Genomic DNA, 19,535 nt, shown 5'->3' on the forward strand with positions numbered 1-19,535 from the left:
TTACTTCCTGCTGATTAGGGGCATTATGTTCCTTGGGGCAAGTTTGATCTTCTGTTGTCAAGATATCTAATTTCTCCTTCTTGTTTCTTCTTTGTTCATGACTATTTAACAAACGATGACCAACAAAGCCAATTATGTTAGCAACAACAACTTGCCTCTCAGAGCCCCAGCATTTATATGCCCTCTGAAAGGTATCCAGAATTCCAAACATCACCACACAGAAACTATCTGCAGCTGGCAAAGTCACACCCCTGCTAGAGTATGAGGCAAATCATAGTCAGTTGCTGCGGACAATCTGAAGCAGTCCCACACCTCTACCCCTGGGATAAAAATGAAAACATATTCCTATATTTCTGTGTTTACCAAAGAAAACAGAATTCTCCAATTGTCACTGAACTGGCTGGTATTTCCTGTGGTACATGCTAGGGACCTACCTCCAGAGAGGCTGTCCATCATTTTGCTGTCATTTTAGGTGACATATGGTGACATCTTTGGAGGCTTTAGACCTGCAAGGGGGTGATTTTGGCTCCTGAAATATCCCAAACATATCTAACTCACCAGTGGAGCTGAAGCCCCACAGGAATACAACCTGCTCAAGCCTGTCCTGTTTGGTACTGGTAGGGTTAGCACTGGGACACAGGCAACTTGCGCTGCCTGCTTCTGCCCTCCCCTGTTGGCCTGTGACAGACATTCACAATGACAGTTTGTAGGATCTGTGTGTGCAACAGTGGGCTAACCCTGGATGTCTTTAAGAAACCATTATCTAACAGAGAAAGTGAGAATACCATTTAGACAGGGAGAAAACCATAATATTTACATTCTGAATAAAATCAAATTAGGTCATCTCTACAGACCCAAAGGCAGTGCTTGCTCTCAGAGTAGCTAGCATGAGTCAAAATTGCTTCAGCTTTCAGGGAGAAAGTTTTGGTGTGCAGCTTATTGTGACATGGGCAAAGCCAAGGTATTGAAAATAGAGCCTCTGCCCAGCCTCCTGACAGCACAGAGCCTGAAATAAATCTGACTGTAGAGTACTTCTTGGCAGGAATTAAAAAGGAAAAGAAAAAGCTCTTGTAGCAGGTGGCACAAAGACTCTCGCCTGCCCTGCATCTGTGAGGTTGCTGGGCCTGCTGGCTTCCACTGGTGCCTTTTGTGTTGTCATAAAACCAATTTCTTAAAATCCTGTCCCCTCTGAGAACAGTAATAGGAATGACATGTTATCTTTGTCCAGGGTTAGCACTTAGAGTGTGACATTTGCACCTATTTGTGTGCTCCTCAGAGACAGCAGGCATTATTTGTTCTCCCATCGTAGAGAAAGGCCGGGGTGCTTCCCTGCCAGGCTGTGAGGAGATCTGTGCTGCCTGAGGACAGCAGCCAGAGTTAGCTTTACCTAACCACCTCAGCAGCAGGTGCTTAACCCCTTGTTCACAGAGGGCACACCGACTGTGTCACCTGTCCAGTGTCATCCACCTGATAATGATGGAGCTGACATGCAAAGTGAGGTTTGTCTTTCATGTCACACTCACCTCACCCCGAAGTTGCTCCTGGAGGTTTTGTTTATTTTTTGAGCCAGAGTTTCTCTGTGTAGCCCTGGCTGTCCTAGAATTTGCTCCATGGACCGTTTGGCCTTAAATTCAAAGATCCACCTGCCTCTGCTTCCCAAGTGCTGGGATTAAAGGTGTGTGCCACCACTGCCTAGCATTCATAGGGTTCTTTGAAAAACAGTTTTTAACTGTGATCTTTATCAAGGTACAGTACACTGTGTGTCTGTAAGACACACAGCCTGATATTCGATATACATTGTACTATAAGTTGGTAATTTTGTGGCCACATTGGGAAATTGTAGAGATTGGGTCAGGCATTCTCAGGCTTTTATAGCAATCTTCCTCGTTTATTTTGGAGACAGTCTCATGTAACCCAGCTGGCTCTAAACTTCTAATCATCCTGCCCCAAACCACCATGCCTAGATTAGCAGTAGTCTTAAGAACCAGGGTCTTGTGAGAAATATCTTACTCTATTTCAAAGCCATGCTTTCAATTGACCTGGCACTTAACTAGGTCCCACCTCTTAAAGGCACACATCTCTCAACATGGATCCTTGGAGTACAAAAGATGTCTGAAATGAACTAAGGAACTAATTTGATCCTCAAATTTAAACCAGAAGAGTCTTTCTAGAATGCTCTTAAAGAAGCAACTTCAGGTAAGGTTTGATCTAGAAAGTCAGAACTGGTCCTGGAGGCCTCCTTGCTTCCTTCTTCTCTGTTCTGATTCCAGTGTGCCCGTCCTCCTCTATGAAGTTTTGCAGCTACAAAGCTCACAGCCCTTGGCAGTACTACCCTGAGGAAAGGGGGCTTTTCTTTTCCTTTTAGAATTCAGCCAACGACTTCATTCTCATGGACTCTGATATGCCTATCCTGGAAGGATGTTGTGGACTTGGATGGTAGATATTGACCAGAAATTAGGCATGGGATGCCCTGTCAAACCTTATGGCAGCAGACAGGAGAGGTTCTTTCCCCAGAAAGCTTGTGAGAACTTTCATAGGGGTAAGGCAGGTCTGCCTATTGTGGGATCTAATGTCAGCTGAAATGCATTTAGAATTCTGGGTTTGGGATATGGCTCAGTGGGTAGAGTGCTTGCATAGCATGCTAAAATCCGTGGGCTTAATTTTCAGCACTGCACAAACTGGATGTGGTGATGTGTGCCTTTAATCCCAGCATTTAGAAGAATGAGACAGTTGAAGTTCAAGGCCACCCTGGTTACCCTTTCAACACAAGGACACTGATAAATGTGTTCCCCAAAGACCCCTGATGATCTAGTCAATGGAATGATGCTGGGAAGTACCTTGCTAGAGGCAGAGAGTGACAAAGCATTGAAGAGACATGGGCAAAACTTTTATCTCCTCTCTTCACACCCATCTCTTTTGTCTTATCACACTTTACTCACAAAGTAAGCTCTGGGACCCTATGTGACTGGGCTGGCCACATGTTCATAAAGTCATCACTGAATGAATGAGTCTGTCTGTCCATAGCTACTTTCCCTACTGACATTTTCATTTATTAAATATGTTTATCTTGTCATGTCTGAGTTCCCAGGCCTTTCAAAGGCAAGAGTAGTTTTTGTTGTAAGGGGAAAGAGTAAGTGTTGTAGGGGACACTGCAGGAAGGTGTGTGGTAAAGTTAGAGACTCTGTGTATGTGGGGGGGTATGTGTGGGTAAGTATGTATATGTGTGTGGTGTGGGTTGGTGGTGTGTATATGCGTGGTTTTTTGTTTTTTTTTTCCAAGACAGGGTTTCTCTGTGTAGCCCTGGCTGTCCTGGAACTCACTCTGTAGACCAGGCTGACCTTGAACTCAGAAATTCGCCTGCTTCTGCCTCCCAAGTGTTTTTATGTAGTGTGTATGTTGTGTATGTGTGGTGTGTTTGTGTGCATGTGTTGTAGTGTGTTGAGAGGGTGTCTTTCATGTGTGTGTGTATGTTTATGTGTGTTGTGTGATGTGTATGTGTGTATTTATGTGTGTTTTGTGTTGTGTGTATGTAGTGTGTGTATGTGTGTGTGGTGGGTATGTTTATTTGTGTGGTGTGTTTGTGTGTTTATGTGTGTGTTGTGTTGTATTGTGTGTGTTTATGTGTGTGTGTAGATGAGAAGTAGGCATATGACAGATCTTCCAGTGATTTCTCTGTTGTAAACCCACGTGGCCATATCAGCTTATTGACTAGCACCAGCCTCAGACCTGAGCTTGACCCATGTAGATTTCTCTGCCTGCAGTCATCCCTCCTAGGCACTCACCAGTCACTTTGAGAACCTCTTTCCTCTCTTTGTAGCCAAGAAGAGGGACAGCTTATCTGGTTCAGTACACTCCCCTAAGTGACAACACCTGCCCTTCTAGTAAGGACCTTGGTTGAAACTGAGTATATCGTATGTCCTTCCCATTCTCTTCTCAGCCTGGGTTCAGCACCAAAGTGTGGATGAGGCGAGACCCTTTCCAGCCACACGCCATCTCCACCACCTACGTGGATCTCCATTTCTTTTTTGACATTTGAAACTAGAATGCTAAGCATTCTCTTTCCACAAGTTGCTTTAAAGACACGTTTTATTGTGGCTCTGTGGCTAAATTTGCAAAGCAGCATATGTGTGTATTAATCTGTCAGTTCTGAGTCATGTGCTAGTTCTGTCCCCAGAATAGATGCCTCAGGAGATAGATGCCTCTTTACAGCTTCCCCTGACCCCTGCTGACGTGTTTGTCCAGGCTTGTCTCCAGCTTGGATAGGTTTTGGGAGCAGATGGGCCTTGCTGTCAGTCTGGCTGGCTGTCAGTCTGGCTGGCTGTGTGGTTCTTCCTTATGGGCCTCAGTTTCTTTGCCTATGAAATGAGGAAGAGCTAGACCATCCTGCTTAACCATGAGAGGATGAGGTAAGAGTCCTTGGCACAGCTAGTATGGGTCAGCTGTTCTCCCAGCCAGGTACTAATCAGATCCAACTCTGCTTATCATCTGAGATCAGACATGACTGGGTGTGTTTAAAGTGTGGTGGTCAGGGGTTAGGGTATTGCTCAGTGGCAGAGTATCCCAACCCCAGCTTGTGTGAGGTCCTGGGATCCACCCTCAGTACTAAAAACAAGACAAAACCTAGAGAGTGTTGTGGCTGTCAAGTGTGTCAGCTCTTTTTTCTGGCTGGATTTGGACACCTTACTAGTGTGTGGCATCCCACTGAAAACCCTCCTAGGGATATAATTTCAGGAATGGTTTCTAGCCATGGCTGACTTTAATTTCACAAATTAAATACTTAGTTCCTCTGTGAAGCATGTGTGTGTGTGTGTGTAACAGACCTGGCCCCGACTTTGTAGAAACAAGTAAGTTAGTGAATGTGAATTGGTTATCTATTTCTGCTGAAGACATCTGTCTAAAAATTAGTGCTTTCTAGATAGTATCTTCTATATTGTTGACTTGTGGCAGAATTGTCAAACCAGCATATGTGTGGATTGGTCTGAGTGTAGAGTCTAATGGTAGTCCTCTGTGGGCCTCAGGTTTTTGCTAGCTACTGCTCGGTTCCTTGACACAGAATGACAACAGAACTGGCTCTATTAGAGTGGAGAAGTGGAGTGCTGTTGTGTGGAGAACAGAGAATAAGCAAGTGCAAGAAGGACAATCCATCCCACAGTCTCTAAGCAGGGGCATCCCAGTGCCTTTGCCATTTCCGTCTGTGCTAGACGCAATGGGAAAAGGTCCTGCCCATGCTCCATACTCACAAGGGCAGGGTGTGCACATCTGGAGGTGGAGAGGTCACTGTGTTGTTTTAGCAGAGGCTTCCCCCACAGGCAGGGAAAAGGTGCTCTGGGTAAACACAACCTAGTGCTGGGAGAGTCTTCCAAAGCCAGGGTTTTCAGGGAGGTCTCTCTGCAGAGGACACTCAGAGAAGAAAGTAGATGGAATGGAACATTAAGGTGCAGAGTCAAGGGAAGAAGTAGAGGAGAACAGTGTGAACTTCAGTCAGGAAGGGTAGCAGGGCTCAAGCCTGCATGGAAGAGCCTGTAGTAATGAGATTCACTGCCTATTCTGTGACAGGGCTGTCCTATGGGGAGCCGAGTGCTGTCATTGGGAGTTTTGCTCTGTTTCATTTGTTTTTCTATAAGGTAGGTTCTTGCCATTTACCCAGGCTGGCTTTGAACCTATTGTCCTTCCTCCTTAGCTTCTGGAGTGTTGGGATTACAGGTGTGTGCCACTGTGTCTAGCTTGGGGGTTTGCACTTATATTGAGCTGGAGTTAGTCTTACATTGGCCCAGGCACTGGGAGTCATGGAAGTGGACTTGACATGAGCCATTTGTATGCAGTGTGAGGGACTGGCTGCCTGGGGTTCACAGGGAAATGAGACTTGGTAGATGGCAGGGAGCTCACAGGGTGAGGAGCAGGGCAAGGTGTAAGAAGGTGGTAGAAGCCATTCTACAGCAGGAGTTGAAGGCAGGCCACTCATGTCCACGAGGAGGGGATATGAAGAACTGTGGAGGAGAGGGCACGGAAAGTGACAGGTCCTTTCACTGGAATTCTGGGGACAGGTCCTCTGTGGTCAAAGCTTGGAATCTTGACAAGACAGAACAGAAGGCCCCCTTGTCCCCATTATAGAGAAAAGAGGTAGAAAATGCCTCAGGCACATCAGGGCCCCCTCTGAGACCCTAGAATCTTGGTGGTACATCTCTCTGATCTTAGGAAAGCTCAGAAGGTTCATGACATATTTGAAAGCTCCTGGTTGCTTCTGCTGAAAAACATTTCATTGTCTTGAGAGCTAGTCCTGTGTATGCCACATGCTCAGGCTGCCCAAGTGCCTGCATGGTTGGCAGCTGCTTCAGTGTGCCTCTTCTTTATGTCCACTGCTGTGTTTCTTCTCACCTGCTCTCCTTCCTGTAGGCTGTGTAGCTACTGTCCCTAGACATTCATGTCCACAGTTATAGTCTCTTCTTTAGGACTCCCATCCCTCCCTGGCATGAACACCATCATCCTCTTTTACAAAGTAGAACTTCAGGTCCAGGAAATTGAGCTGGCTGTCCTGGATCTCAAAGTTGGGAATGAGGGGGCGGGTCCCCATGAGACCCATTTGCTTTCAAGTCTTGTGTCTCTTCTTTTCCCACACACTTGCTTTTATTCCTTTTTAAAAAGTCTTAGGGTCTGAATGTGTCTCTGGTGTCCATTTTAAGATCCCCAAAGAAGATTCTGTAGGCCAGTAGAAAGACTGCACAATGGGCTTTATGCTTTGTGTGGCAGAGCATCCTGGAGACAGACAGGCTAAGGAGCAGAGAACCAGCCATTTTTCCATGTTGTGATCTTTTCATGCTGCTTGCAGTGCCTTGCTCTCCGTTCATTCTATGAGTGAGTTCTGAGCACCAATGGTACCAGGCACTGCTTGAGTGTGCCACAAGCATGGTGTTGAACACAGCTGCAGCCCTGGTCTCCACAAGACCCTGCTTCATGGGAAACATTTTTGTAGAAAGAGCTACAGATAGCCTGTGGTGCAGCTGGTATTTCTCCTCTTGCTTTGTGAGAAAAGGGTGCTTCTGGTGGGTGAAGACTATTTACTGGGTGTAGATCATTACTGGGTGTAGACTGTGCACTGGGTGTCAGTCATCACTGGATGTAGACTATCTCCTCTACTGTGTGTAGACTATCCACTGGGTGTAGACTGTCCACTAGATATAGATCATCACTGGGTGTAAACTGTGCACTGGGTGTAGATCATTACTGTGTGTAGACTATCCACTGGGTGTGGACTATCCACTGGGTATAGACTATCCACTGGGTGTAGGCCGTCACTGGGTGTAGAGTATCAATGTGTGTAGTTCTTTCCCTGGATGTAGGTCCCCGACTAGGTGTATGTTTTTACTGGATATAGATCTCCAACTGTGAAGGCAGCCTTGGAGTTCTGTTGACTGTCTGTGTTTAGCATTTAAAAGTACCTTTAGGTCAAATCTGTTTCTGTTCTGTTGTACTGCTCTAAATGTGAAACCTGTAAGAATGGAGCTTCAAAATGAGGTGGGCTAAAGTCTCATGCAATAGTCACTTTTATTCAGAGCATCAGACAGTTTATATTCTGCCGGTTAAGACAGTTTATACTCACCTGAATAAAGTCACAAGGACAAGCCACATGTGGCAAAATGTGTTTTTTTCCATCGAGGCAAATGGATATAACAGCAGCCAGTTGTAATGAATAATCCGAAGAAACTCACTCGGATCTGCTATACCTGGGAAAGGTACAAAAACATAAGCCAAGAACAAGTCCTTGTTGAAAAAAATAAATAACTGAGGTTATAAGACTTGTCTTTTCTTGGTGTTTTCTCACAAGCACTCTCAGGACTCTATTCTACCACCCTATTCTGTCATATTCCCCTCCCCCCTTTTATTTTTTAATACCAGGAGATCCAGAGCTATTTTGATTTGAGGTGTTGTAGATAAATCAAATTGTCATTTGATACATGAATATTCTATAAGCAAGCAAATATTAGAACAGTGAGAGCATAGTGTGTAGTGCTTGGCCACCAAGAACAGGGATCCAAACTATGTTCATACTATTGGTTACATTGTTCTACTGATCCTAAAAACCTAGAGAATGGCTTGAAAAGAGACCTATATGATTAGTAGCTCTGGTCTCTTGTAGAATGTAAACCCATATTTGCCTTTCATAGGAATATAAATGTTATGATATCCTATATAAATAGGAAGTGATTTAAATCCGAAGGAAAAACTAAAACAATCCTTTTTCCAGATGAACAAATCAGTCTCTTACAGTCCCACAGCCCATTCATAAACACAGAGTCATTAGTAAAGTAAGTTCTCCCTTGGTTTGTGAGGCCTTAACATGACCCCAAGTGGGCAGACTTGCTTGTGTCCTGGCTGGTTTGTTGTGTCAACTTGACACAAGTTAGAGTCATCAGAGAGGGAGGAGCCTCAGTTGAGAAAATGCCCCATGAGATCTAACTGTAAGGCATATCCTCAACCAGTGATCAAGGGGGAGGGCTCAGCTCATGATGGGTGATGCAATTTCCTGAGCTGGTGGTCCTGGGTTTTATAAGAGAGCAGGCTGAACAATCCATGGTGAGCAAGCCAGTAAGCAGCACCCCTCCATGGCCTCTGCATCAGCTCCTGCCTCCAGGTCCCAGCCCTGCTTGAGTTCCAGTCCTGATTTCCTCCAGTGATGGACTATGATCTGGAATTATAGTAAGCTGAACAAACTCTTTCCTCCTCAACTTGGTTTTGGTCATGGTGTTTCGTCCTTGCAAAGGAAACCTAAGACAGCTTGATGTTTCCTTTGCCCTTTATCTGGAGGTTTGTTATCTTTCTGGTGACTCCCACTGTCTCCCAGTGTCTTCTGCCACTGTCCTTGATGGCCCTTGGCTGAAGGAGCCAGGAAAGAATCCATAGTGTTTCAGAGGATCCATCTGCAACGACAGATGTACACCCCTTCCCAGTTTTCTTCTGGAGAATAAAAATAGTGCAGGTTACTGCATCAGCTTGCTTATTTCCTTCTGTGATAGAGCCAGGGAGGTTAGTGTGTGCACAGATCTGGATTTATTGCCTGAAATAATCCTTCAACATAAGCAGAATCTGAAATGATATTTAAGAGTCTATGAATTAACGATAATAGATGAAGCAAAACAGCCAGTTCCACCTGTTGGGCTGAGGAAAAGAAGGATTAATGGACTGAGTATCTGAGCCATGAGTCCCTCCTATACCATTAGTTTAGCCATCAACAAAATAAGTATCTGTCTGTGGAATGGGAGAAGGCTGAACAATTTTTATAGTGACAAATTCAGTTGATATGAGAAAATCCCGTAGCTAGCTTTCTAGCTGGGTAATTATTTCCTATTTTTCTGAGTGACTGGCACTGCCACCTGAGGCCACGGTGATTTCTGTGGTCTGTGGCCTGCCTTTGGGGACCTGTCTGGTTGTGTGGTCCTATTGCACAATGCTTCAGTAGATAAAGCTTCAGCCACATCTGTAGGCCCCACTGGTAGGAATATTTCTGTTTTGCTGATGAAACAGAAGTGTCATGTCTTCATGTAGACAGAAATAACAGCTGGTCTTGGGCACAGGACACAGTCTACTCGTGTCCCAGATTCGAAACCAGGCATTTGCACTTAAATTCCGTGTTAGCTACTTGGAAACCCACCCCATCTTGCCTTTCCAATGTGACAACCATAGAGCTTGAACTGAGAGAGTTGTAGCTACTGACTATATTCGAGCTGCAAAAGGGAAAATTGTGCTCTTGTTTCCAGAGCCTTAGTTCAAGACATGTTTATTTAATGCTAACAGCAACTCTGTCATGTAACTCTGCACATGCTGCCAATAGCTAGATGTAGAAATCGAGGCACACAATGGTCACACAGCATGTAACTGTCAGATGGGGCCATCCAGCTTCCTGTTAACTCTCAAAGCAGCGTCCCTTGCTGCTGCCTACTCTTGAATGTGCACTTCTGTTCCTGTGTACAGGTGTTTGTGCCCACAGACTACAACTTACACAAATAAAGCTACCCTCTTCCCCTGAAGGAATGAGTCCCTTAGTGGCTCTGCTCAGATGTACATGAGTGCTGTTTGGTATGAGGAAGGCATTCTTAGGGGAGAAAAGCAGTCATGATGTTCATAAAAGTTAATGTTTTTCATTTAGTATCTCTCCTTTGAAACTTAGGCTTAATTTATTGAGCTGTGGTTGAAATATTCAGGAGGTCTGTTGTATTCCTTACAAAGACATATGATTAAAAATGCACCCAGCCTCTCCCAAATTCTGGAAGACAGTCAAATATGACAAAGAGCCACATGATTTTAAAGTTTAGATCTTTTTATAAAGAGCCTGAGCTTTCCAGTGTCCTGCAAAATTAATGTGTAAGCAGTCCTCGAGGGTGAAATGTTTTCTAGAGAAGTCCTGGAACTCAGGGGCATGTACACCTTACATAACTCTCTGGGCCTGGTAACTCATTCCTAGAATAATAATTAGTAGTCCTAGGTGGACCCTCATGTGGGACTGGCTTCTCTGAAGTCCTCTCTCACTGACTTAAAACCTGATCAGCAGGCTGGAGCCCATGCCTCATAGAATATGATCAGGCAGGAAGCATGCTGGGGAGTGGCCTGGGGTTGGGCCTGTCTCTGTAGGGCAGCTCTTGTCCTGCCCTCAACCCTCAGCTTATTGTCACATCTCCTGGACCCTTCCCCATACTAATTGTCTTTCTTCAATGCTTCCAGAGGCCTCAGAGCTTCTGCTGTGCCTTTGGCCACACTGCATGCCAGCACTCTGAGTCAGGTTCTGATCCACTGACATGCAGAACCAGGCTTAGCATATATTGACTTAGTAGACATTTGTTGACTGAAGACAAATTCATGGCTGAATAAGTGAATGAGAAGATAATTCCAGAATGGAGCAGCATGATACATTGGGCATTGCACTGCAAGGGAGTAGATGAGATGGGGTTCTGGGTCCTGCTGTGCATGTACTCCTAAGCCATTAGTTTTGACTTTCTTATGCCTCTGTAAGCTTATCCCCCACACCCATTGAATGGAGCTGAAAGCCAGAATGTAGATGTCCAAAGAGAGAACAACATGGCTGCTTCCTAAAGCCCATCCTGGTGCTCAAGTTCCTCCTGTGTTGAAAGCCTTTGAAAAGTGTCAGCTATGACGAAATGTCCTCGGCAATGTGCTTCAGAGTGACAGTGGTGGGGGTGAGTTTACCCTTGGGGTGGAGAAGACTGGAGCTGAGCAGCTCTGAGCTCAGCAGCTGAGCCAGGCACACAGAGGGACACTATTAGTCTATCCACATTCAAACTTCAGAAATCCTTCAGTAGTTTCTTTTTAATTTCCTTGGGCTGTACAGAAGCAATGAGGAGGCAAGGAGGAAGAGGGGGAGGATACATTACAATTAGAGAAGGGTTGCCACTGACCAAATGAGGGTCCTGCATCCCTGCTCCTTCATCTGTGGGTCTTCCTGCAGCATTCCCCAGCAAAGCTCTACTCAAATTGCAGTTTATTTTCCTCCAAGCTTTTTCTATCCATCCATTCCACCCATCCATCCACTCATCCATCCATCCATCCATCCATCCATCCATCCATCCATCCATCCTCTCCCTAATACAGTTCCTGACTCCTCAGTAATAATAGCTGCTGGTTTGTAGCATTTGCTATACATCAAAAATGGCAGGCTCCACAGAGGCTATTATGTACATATATGACACTGTTTTGTGGCAGCCCCTGAGGCCTCAGACATTACACTGGATTCCAATAGTGCTGCTCTTGTTTTACAGGGCAGAGATCTGAAGTCTGAAACCACATGGGGATTGCTATAGTAGTGGACACTAAGACAGTAGTGGGCACTAAGACCCATGTCTCACACAGCTTGCAAACAGGGATAGGGCACTGTGCTGGGTAGCCAGTCATCATGCATGCCAGTAGACAGTGTGCCTCCTGGACTTTTCACAGTCCTGATAGAGAGCACAGAGGTCAGCCAGCCACATTTGCCTTCCTTGTGATTGCTTCTTAGGGCCTCAAGCCCTTACAAAGTGTATTCTTACTGGAACAGTTTTGGGAGGGTCAGTGGAGGGGAAGGGAGAGCCCTTCTGTTAATTCGGCACACAGTTTACTTGGTTCCACACAATGGTGGTAATTAGAACCCATTACAAGCATAAAACACCACATTCAGCCAGGCCTGTGAAAATGGGTCAAGAATTACTTTAAAAGCCTTGTCTGGACTTTCCTTTCAAAAGCTCTGCCAGCCATTCTGGGCTTGTTCACAAAGAGCTGCTATTGATTTCTAAGGATCCTGGGATGGTTGTCAGCTCTGCAGGGCCTCATCTTCTTCCCAGCACAGAAAGCCTTTTCAAGCCTGAGGAGCAGGTGGATCAGGAGGAAGAAGGGAAAAGGCAGGGCTTCCATCAATAGCAGATGCCCCCTGGGCACATCTCAGCTAGGCCCAGTCCTTTAACTGGCTCATCCACTGACAGGCCCACTCTGGCATTTAGCTCATTCTAAAGACTCATATTGACCATCCTTCAGGCTCTGTTACAAGTACCATGCATCGGCTGGAAGATCAGGGTAGGAGGGTTCTAAGGTGCTTGCCCAGGTTTAGTCTGGCAATGAGTGAGGGAGTGAAGCAGACCTGAGAGAGACAGAGGGCATTGGTCCTACAGAACCAGGGTACTGCTGTGTAACACTGGTGGATGTCTATCTGAAGAGTAGTGTTATGGTTTGTATATGCTCAGACCAGAGAGTGACACTATTAGAAGGTGTGGCCCTGCTGGAGTAGGTGTGGCCTTGTTGGTGTAGGTGTGCCACTGTGGGTGTGGGCATTAAGACCCTACTCCTAGCTGCCTAGAATTAAGCAGCCTTCAGATGAAGATGCAGAGTTCTCAGCTCCTCCCGCACCATGCCTGCCTGGATGCTGCCATGCTCTCACTTTGATGATAATGGACTGAACCTAGGAGCCCGTAAGCCAGCCCCAGTTAAATGTTCTTATAAGAGTTACCTTGGTCATGGTGTCTGTTCACATCAGTAAAATCCTAACTAAAACAAGTAGCAGTAGACAGCATTTATGAAATAACCCCTCTGTAGCTTTCTGGAAGATTAACTGATTAGCACCTCGTAGGCCTTCTGAAACTTTTGTTGTTATTTCTGCTGCTTTACAAACAAGACTGAACCCAAATGAGAAGAAAGTAAGTTGTCCAAGGTCACAGCAATCGAGGGGAGAGGATAGGGTGGGTCTTGTTGGAGCTGCGGAACGGTTGTGTTGTGAGCTGTCCTGGCAGTCTGAGATGATGGTCCTTTGCCTACTGCAGACCCATGCAGCTGCATGGAGCCTCCTTCATTCTCTTGAGGCAAAAGGCCCTGAGCTCAGCACAGGGCTGAAGCTCCTGGCTGTTTTGGCTTTCTTTCTCTTGATCAGTTTCTCAGACACCATGAGGAAAGTATCAGTTTTACCTGCTATTTTGATGTTTCTGGATGCTTGGATTTTGCATACCAGCAGGCATAGGTGTCCTCTGGGCCGAAAGAGAGACTGCTTGTCCCCTTTTCAAGAGGCTTGCTTGTGGATTCCCTGTAAGGCTGCACCACGAAGAGTGAAGGTTAACACTGGGGACCCTGTGGCAGCAGTTCAGACAGGTAGTGACACTTACTGACACCTGTGTCTTAGTGGTCTCTGTCTGTCAAGTAAACCATATAGCTCAGATCAGACCCCTCCATTTCAATTGGGGTGTAAGGAGGGATAAATCTGCATTTCTCAGAATGGAACCTACCAAGTAATCATGATAACTTACTTGGTCATGGGCTATTAGCCTGTACCATGAAAGACAAATCTGCATTTCTTACCGTAAAAGGGGTTATCTTCCTACCATACTTCAACTGTTTATGCAGCTATCACTGCAAAGGCTACCAAGGCATGGGTTCAAATCTCTGCCCTGCCTCGTCTGACCCTGACACTGAGGTGTATCACCTTGCAGTGGTCTATTCTGTAGGGAATGGTGGCTTCCCTGTAGGAAGGAGCACTAGATGTCTAAAGCCTCCTAGAGGCTGGAATGCAGCTCTGCAGGGGCAGCTGGCACTGGCCAGGTTTATTTTAACTAGGCTGGCACCTTGTGCTGTTCACAAAGAACTCCAGTTTTCCCAACAGCTACGGCAGGCACAGTGTGTGACTTTCACCTCAGATGGATCCTGAGGCATCCGAGATGCGTTCCTGGTTGTCACTAGAAGAGCTTCAGTTGCTACTGAAATTTGGGGCTTGTCTCGATCTTAACCAAAAAGTGTCTGTTTTGCACTTGAAGGAGGGTAAGGCATTTACTTGAATGTGAGGAGACAGAGAACATTGTGGTATGAAAGGGAACACCAGAGGCTTTTCTTACGTTCGTAATCCTTTGTGGTTTGTCAGGTAATTATGGTGCCTCTGGGATCCTCACAGATGTAAAAGCTCCCTCATAGCCCTGTTGTATTTGAAGATCATTATCCTTGATGCTCCAACTTGAAGGGAACACTCAGCTTCCCGCAGCTCTAAAAGTGACATCTTCCAGGCTCTCCCCTTCCCTCCAAAATACAGTCCCGATTCACCTTGGCCAAGCATCCAAGGAGAGAGTTATGTCTCCTGGACTTCCGTGCTCCAGCACTTAACGGCCTTGCCAGCAGGTACTTAACAACATGGCAGACTGGCTGTGAGGGATAGTGAGCCTCCAGACTGCAGTTCCAGTCCCTTCTGTGGTACTTTCCATTTGACTTTGCTGACTCCTTCTTCATGTTCCTTGACTATACAGAAGGCTCTCATGTTCTGGGCCAAATGCTGGGCCTCAGAAGTGCTGCCATGCCTGTGAACAGGTGTCTTCTCACACCAGCACTGTGGGCCAATTAGATGGTAGTTTCCATTTTGTGATGATTACCCTCAGGTGCATAGGTCATTCTCTTTGTCTGTCTGTGGAGTGATGACTTCCTATGTCTCTGCATGGCTGTGGAGCAGAGAGGACTGCCAGGGCCAGAGAGAGAGAGAGAGAGAGAGAGAGAGAGAGAGAGAGAGAGAGAGAGAGAGAGAGAGAATGAATGAGAATTTTATCCTGGGCCTAGTAGACACCTTGAGGGTATCAAATAGCAGGTAAGGGTGTGTAGTGGGACTATCAGCCTGAGCGGAGCAGGTGGGAGGGCATCTGTTCTCCTAAATCCAGTCTTGTAGTTCCATTGTGCTGTGATAGATGCCAAAGTGCTGTCTGCTAGCCACACTTTCAGGACATGGTGACTTCATGGGCTACTTTTAGTTCTGTGACCGTGGGATCTGTTTGTGACTTAGATTCCTTTTCTGAGATTCTCCAAGTCCCCAGAAGTTGCTTCTAGTTTGGAAATACTTACTTGAGAATCAGTAAGTTCATGCGGCCAAGGTAAGGTATAAGCTGTGTATCTGATTGGGTTTGTGTAAGAATATGCTCTATAAAAACTCCAAGTGAGACAGAAAGCTTACGTTCAAAGATTACCCTCGTAACAATGCACAGCATAGCTTGATGGTGAAATTATTCCAATCAAGTTTTCTTTCTTCATTTCCATTGGCTCCTCACCCTGCCATTCCCCAGTGAAGACCGAGCTTTGCCTGATACAGACCACTGCTGTGGCTGCAAAAGGGAGCCAGGGTTTGTCTGCTCACAGTGAACATACTGGAGCTCTGTGTGACCTGATGTAGGAAGCATTTATGGAAATTTGTTGCAGCTCTTTGACTCCCACTGCACCCTTGGAAATGGCAGTGACACCTGTCTGGAGCTCGCATTCATGGGAACGTATTAGCAAGTCCATCAGCAGGGGTGCAGCAGCTGTGGACTTCCTGCATGTGGACAGTCTACAGGCATTATTGGGAGATTGTGTGTGCTTCACGTGAGAGTAGCTTAAGCTTTTGTGAAGAATAAGGCAAGTGGGGAAATTACTTTCCATAAGCAGAGAAATGCTGAGAGACTTGCTGACTTCTCACCCCTGCTTTGCTCACTGCATTGTGTGAAGGCATCCTTGGTGCCATTTGCACTTTGTATTTCATATCTGCGGTGAGGTTGGCATGTTGGGGACATTGGATCCACAGAGCAAGCAGATGGAAGCATCAGGTGAGCAGGATGTGTTCTCTCTTCTGTGTACAGACATGTCAAAGAGTAAATAAATACTAAAAAGCATATCATGGAAGTGTTTCCTTCTGCACATTCTGTCTTTGTAATAAAAAATGGGATCTCCCTTTTCCTCCTTGATGTGAGATTCACGTCATCACTTCAGTGCACCCAGGCCTTATGTTCCTCCTCTAACAGTATGCATATTTTATGTATCATGTTAAATACCTGTGACAAATAGCCTGGCATCATGTATATCCTAACATGTAGTAAATGCTGTGTGAATCCAAGTATGGGAGGAGTCTTCTAGGAGGCAGCAGTCAGGCCAAGTGAGGCTGCTTGCCCAGGGGTCTTCCTGAAGAGTTCAGGGACAGCATTTCAGAACACCCTCTCATGGTTCACTGAATTGCATACTTGAGTGGCCTTGCAGTGGCTACAAATGACCTTAGCACCTCTGTCTTTGCTTCTTTGGGAACCAGCCAAATATGTTGAATAATTGAGTTTGGAAGCTTCTATGGCTCAAGCTTGACCAGCAGCATGTGGGGTTGGTGTAGTTTTAGAGCACACAGCCAGGGCTCTGATCTGCCCTCCAGGAACCGATCACACAGCCTGGAACAGGCTCTCGAAGCTCCTGAGTTCAGAGCTGTTTGTGGAAGGTGGGATCAATCCATCTGCCCCTCAGAGCTTTCATAAGAAGCTGACTGAGAACATGGGAAAGATGATATTGTGCTGCAGACAGAGTCAATGGTGACGAGCGGTTGCGCCGCTGAGGAGTGTGCAGCCACAGTTAGGAAGGAGCTCAGCCGCTGAGGAGTGTGCAGCCACGGGGAGGAAGGAGCTCAGCCGCTGAGGAGTGTGCAGCCACGGGGAGGAAGGAGCTCAGCCACTGAGGAGTGTGCAGCCACAGTTAGGAAGGAGCTCAGCCGCTGAGGAGTGTGCAGCCACGGGGAGGAAGGAGCTCAGCCGCTGAGGAGTGTGCAGCCACGGGGAGGAAGGAGCTCATTTCTGTTTTCTCACTTGAACCCAGGGGCTCCATGAATGGAACTGCATTTATTCCCATTGCACCACTAGCTGGGGCATCATCATCACTATTGGTTAATTTATTTTTGCACTGCTAAGTATTGAACTCAGGGTCTTGTACATGGCAGGCAGTCAGGTTACCACTTATCTATGTGCACTCCCAGCCCCAGCAGTAACTTTATCAACAAGCATAACTTAGACAACCCTTGGACAAGTGTTGTTAAGGTTTGAAATGGTCTAACCATAAACTGCCAGACTCACTCAACTCAAGGTTGCATGTCACTGCTGGGTGCACAGTGCCATGGTCTCTGGCTGCCAGGAGCAGGGGCTCAGCATGGGCAGGGCCACTCCTGAGGCTGATGATGTCCTGCTTGCCTTTCCAGGTGGCTGAGATGCATGGGGAGCTGATTGAGTTCAACGAGCGTCTACACAGGGCCCTGGTGGCCAAGGAAGCCCTGGTGTCCCAAATGAGGCAGGAGCTGATTGACCTCCGAGGACCGGTGAGTGCTCCCCACCAGGAAGCAGGTCTGAGCCCTGCCACTTCACTTTGCTCTCCCTGGGGCTCCACCAGGCTTCTGCTACCCAAGTTAGTTCATTTCTGCTGGTGTCAGTGACTGAGGAAGGTGCAGGAACTAGACAAGCACACACCCTTGTTGCACCGTGCAGACTGTATCATTAGAGAGTCATGCAGTTGTATGTGCAGTCATACAGGCATATTCCATGTTCCTTCCACAGTGCTGTGCTCTCACTGACTTAGAGCCTTCCTCTGTGTGTCTGTGCTCTGCTGTGTGGACAGATTGCTGCAGTCAGGAAACAGGCTTGGGTTTGTGTTCTTGTACCCATGTGGTCTGCTGGGATGGAGCTTTTCGTTGCGCATTTTAGGTTGTTTTTGTTCAGTAGATTGGTTTGAGGAGCATCTGTGTAGGACAAGTCACAGGCAATTGTTTGTTGTTGTGGGGCTGACCTGTGAATTCTGGGATCCCTGCCTTTTTTTTTTAGCTAGAGGGGCACTAATTGCATCTCCCCAGACACCCCTGGTTAAGAACCGCTTGATGATTTACTTGGCTCAGTCATGCTGTATCTGATGAGACAGCCTGTGATCAGTCATGGCCTTTAGACGTTTACTTTTATCCCAGCTTGGAACCTTTCAAGCTGTGATGCTGTCAGGTTGGATGCTGGTCCTTCCATGCATGCCCACCATAGCTTCATCTTCATTAAACACTTCCTATGCAAAACACCAAGTTCCAAAGGTTGGCAGGGAAGCAGTGAGCATGCTCAGGTCTCCATTGCCAAACTTGGCTCTCACCAGCTGCCGTCAGTTCTATTTCAACATACCACTTCCTGTTTCCCCCTTCCATATTATCTGAGTCAAACACTAAGTAAGTAGTATTTTATCTCTGCATCCTACTGTATATGTCGAAAATAAGAAAATGCTATTCTATCTTGTTTTGCTGTATCTAGTGGATGTCCCTGGGAGGCCTGCCCTTTTCTGAGGGGAGGGCAGAGGTGGAATGGGTCTGGGGCACAGGGGAGGTACAGGGGAGAGATTTGGGGAGGTGATGGAGGGGAAACTGCAGTTGGGATATAATATACAAGAGACAAATTTAAACAAAAGGGAAAACCTTTTAGAAATAAGAAACTGTAAATGCCATGCCACCCCACCTCTTGTGACCTAAATCCTCTACAGCAGCAAGTAACAGTATTCAAATGTCCAACTGTCTCATTTTTAAATAGGTGCCTAAAATCTGGGATCCACATGAGGCTCACATGTTATAATTTCATTGATTGTCTCTTAGGTTTTTTTCTCACAATTTAAAAATGAAGGTAAAAGTACCTACCTCATTCCAACCATTTTAGCAGACAGCTCAGCCACGTATTTTCCTGTGTTGTGCAGCCGTCCCCACCATGGTGCCATGCTTCTCTGGAGACTGACTGACTCTCCACCTGCAACAAAACCCTACTCCTTTCTTCTTCCCTCAGCCTTTGCTGTCCACCATCCTGCCTTTGGGAATCTGGCTTTTTTTCTTACATTTTGTCTGTTGGGTCCTCCCTCCTCTCTCTCTCTCTCTCTCCCTTGCAGTTGATATACAACACTGGGTTGTTTCCATCCTGGAGTTTTACACTGGCTTCCCTGATGACATCACTGAATGGTCCTGCAGCTCACCCTCCCTGTTTTCATTTTCCTTAAGTGGATACTTGAGCCTAGATGTGTAAGATTGGTTTCGTTTCACTGATAGTGTGATTATGTTTCCTGTCAGCTCTCCTGCAAACTCTGCTGTCTCTCTATTCATCCATCTCTTGTTACTCCCTAGGCCGGTTATCCTGTGTCTCCATCAGTTAGTGGTTCCTCTTCTTGATGCTTTTGTGGTGCTGTGAATAAGAGGGACAGTGAGTCTCCCATGAATAGAGTTCCAGCTTTCAGGGATGGCTGAAGAGGGGACCATGGGC

General features: G+C 46.3%; 1 protein-coding gene across 3 annotated transcripts in view; it reads left to right on the plus strand.

Moving 5' to 3' along the window:
* The window catches only part of Snx29 (sorting nexin 29), a 431,651-nt gene that overhangs the window by 288,452 nt on the left and 123,664 nt on the right, over positions 1-19,535 (plus strand). For all 3 annotated transcript variants that reach the window (XM_021185334.3, XM_029470597.2, XM_029470598.2), the window contains one exon: positions 17,471-17,587. In XM_021185334.3, the coding sequence (XP_021040993.1) occupies positions 17,471-17,587 (117 nt within the window). The remainder of the gene's footprint in view (positions 1-17,470; positions 17,588-19,535) is intronic.

The sequence above is a fragment of the Mus caroli genome, unplaced genomic scaffold (genome assembly GCF_978045245.1).
Source record: "Mus caroli unplaced genomic scaffold, Mus_caroli_1 scaffold_17, whole genome shotgun sequence".
Classification (NCBI taxonomy): domain Eukaryota; kingdom Metazoa; phylum Chordata; class Mammalia; order Rodentia; family Muridae; genus Mus; species Mus caroli.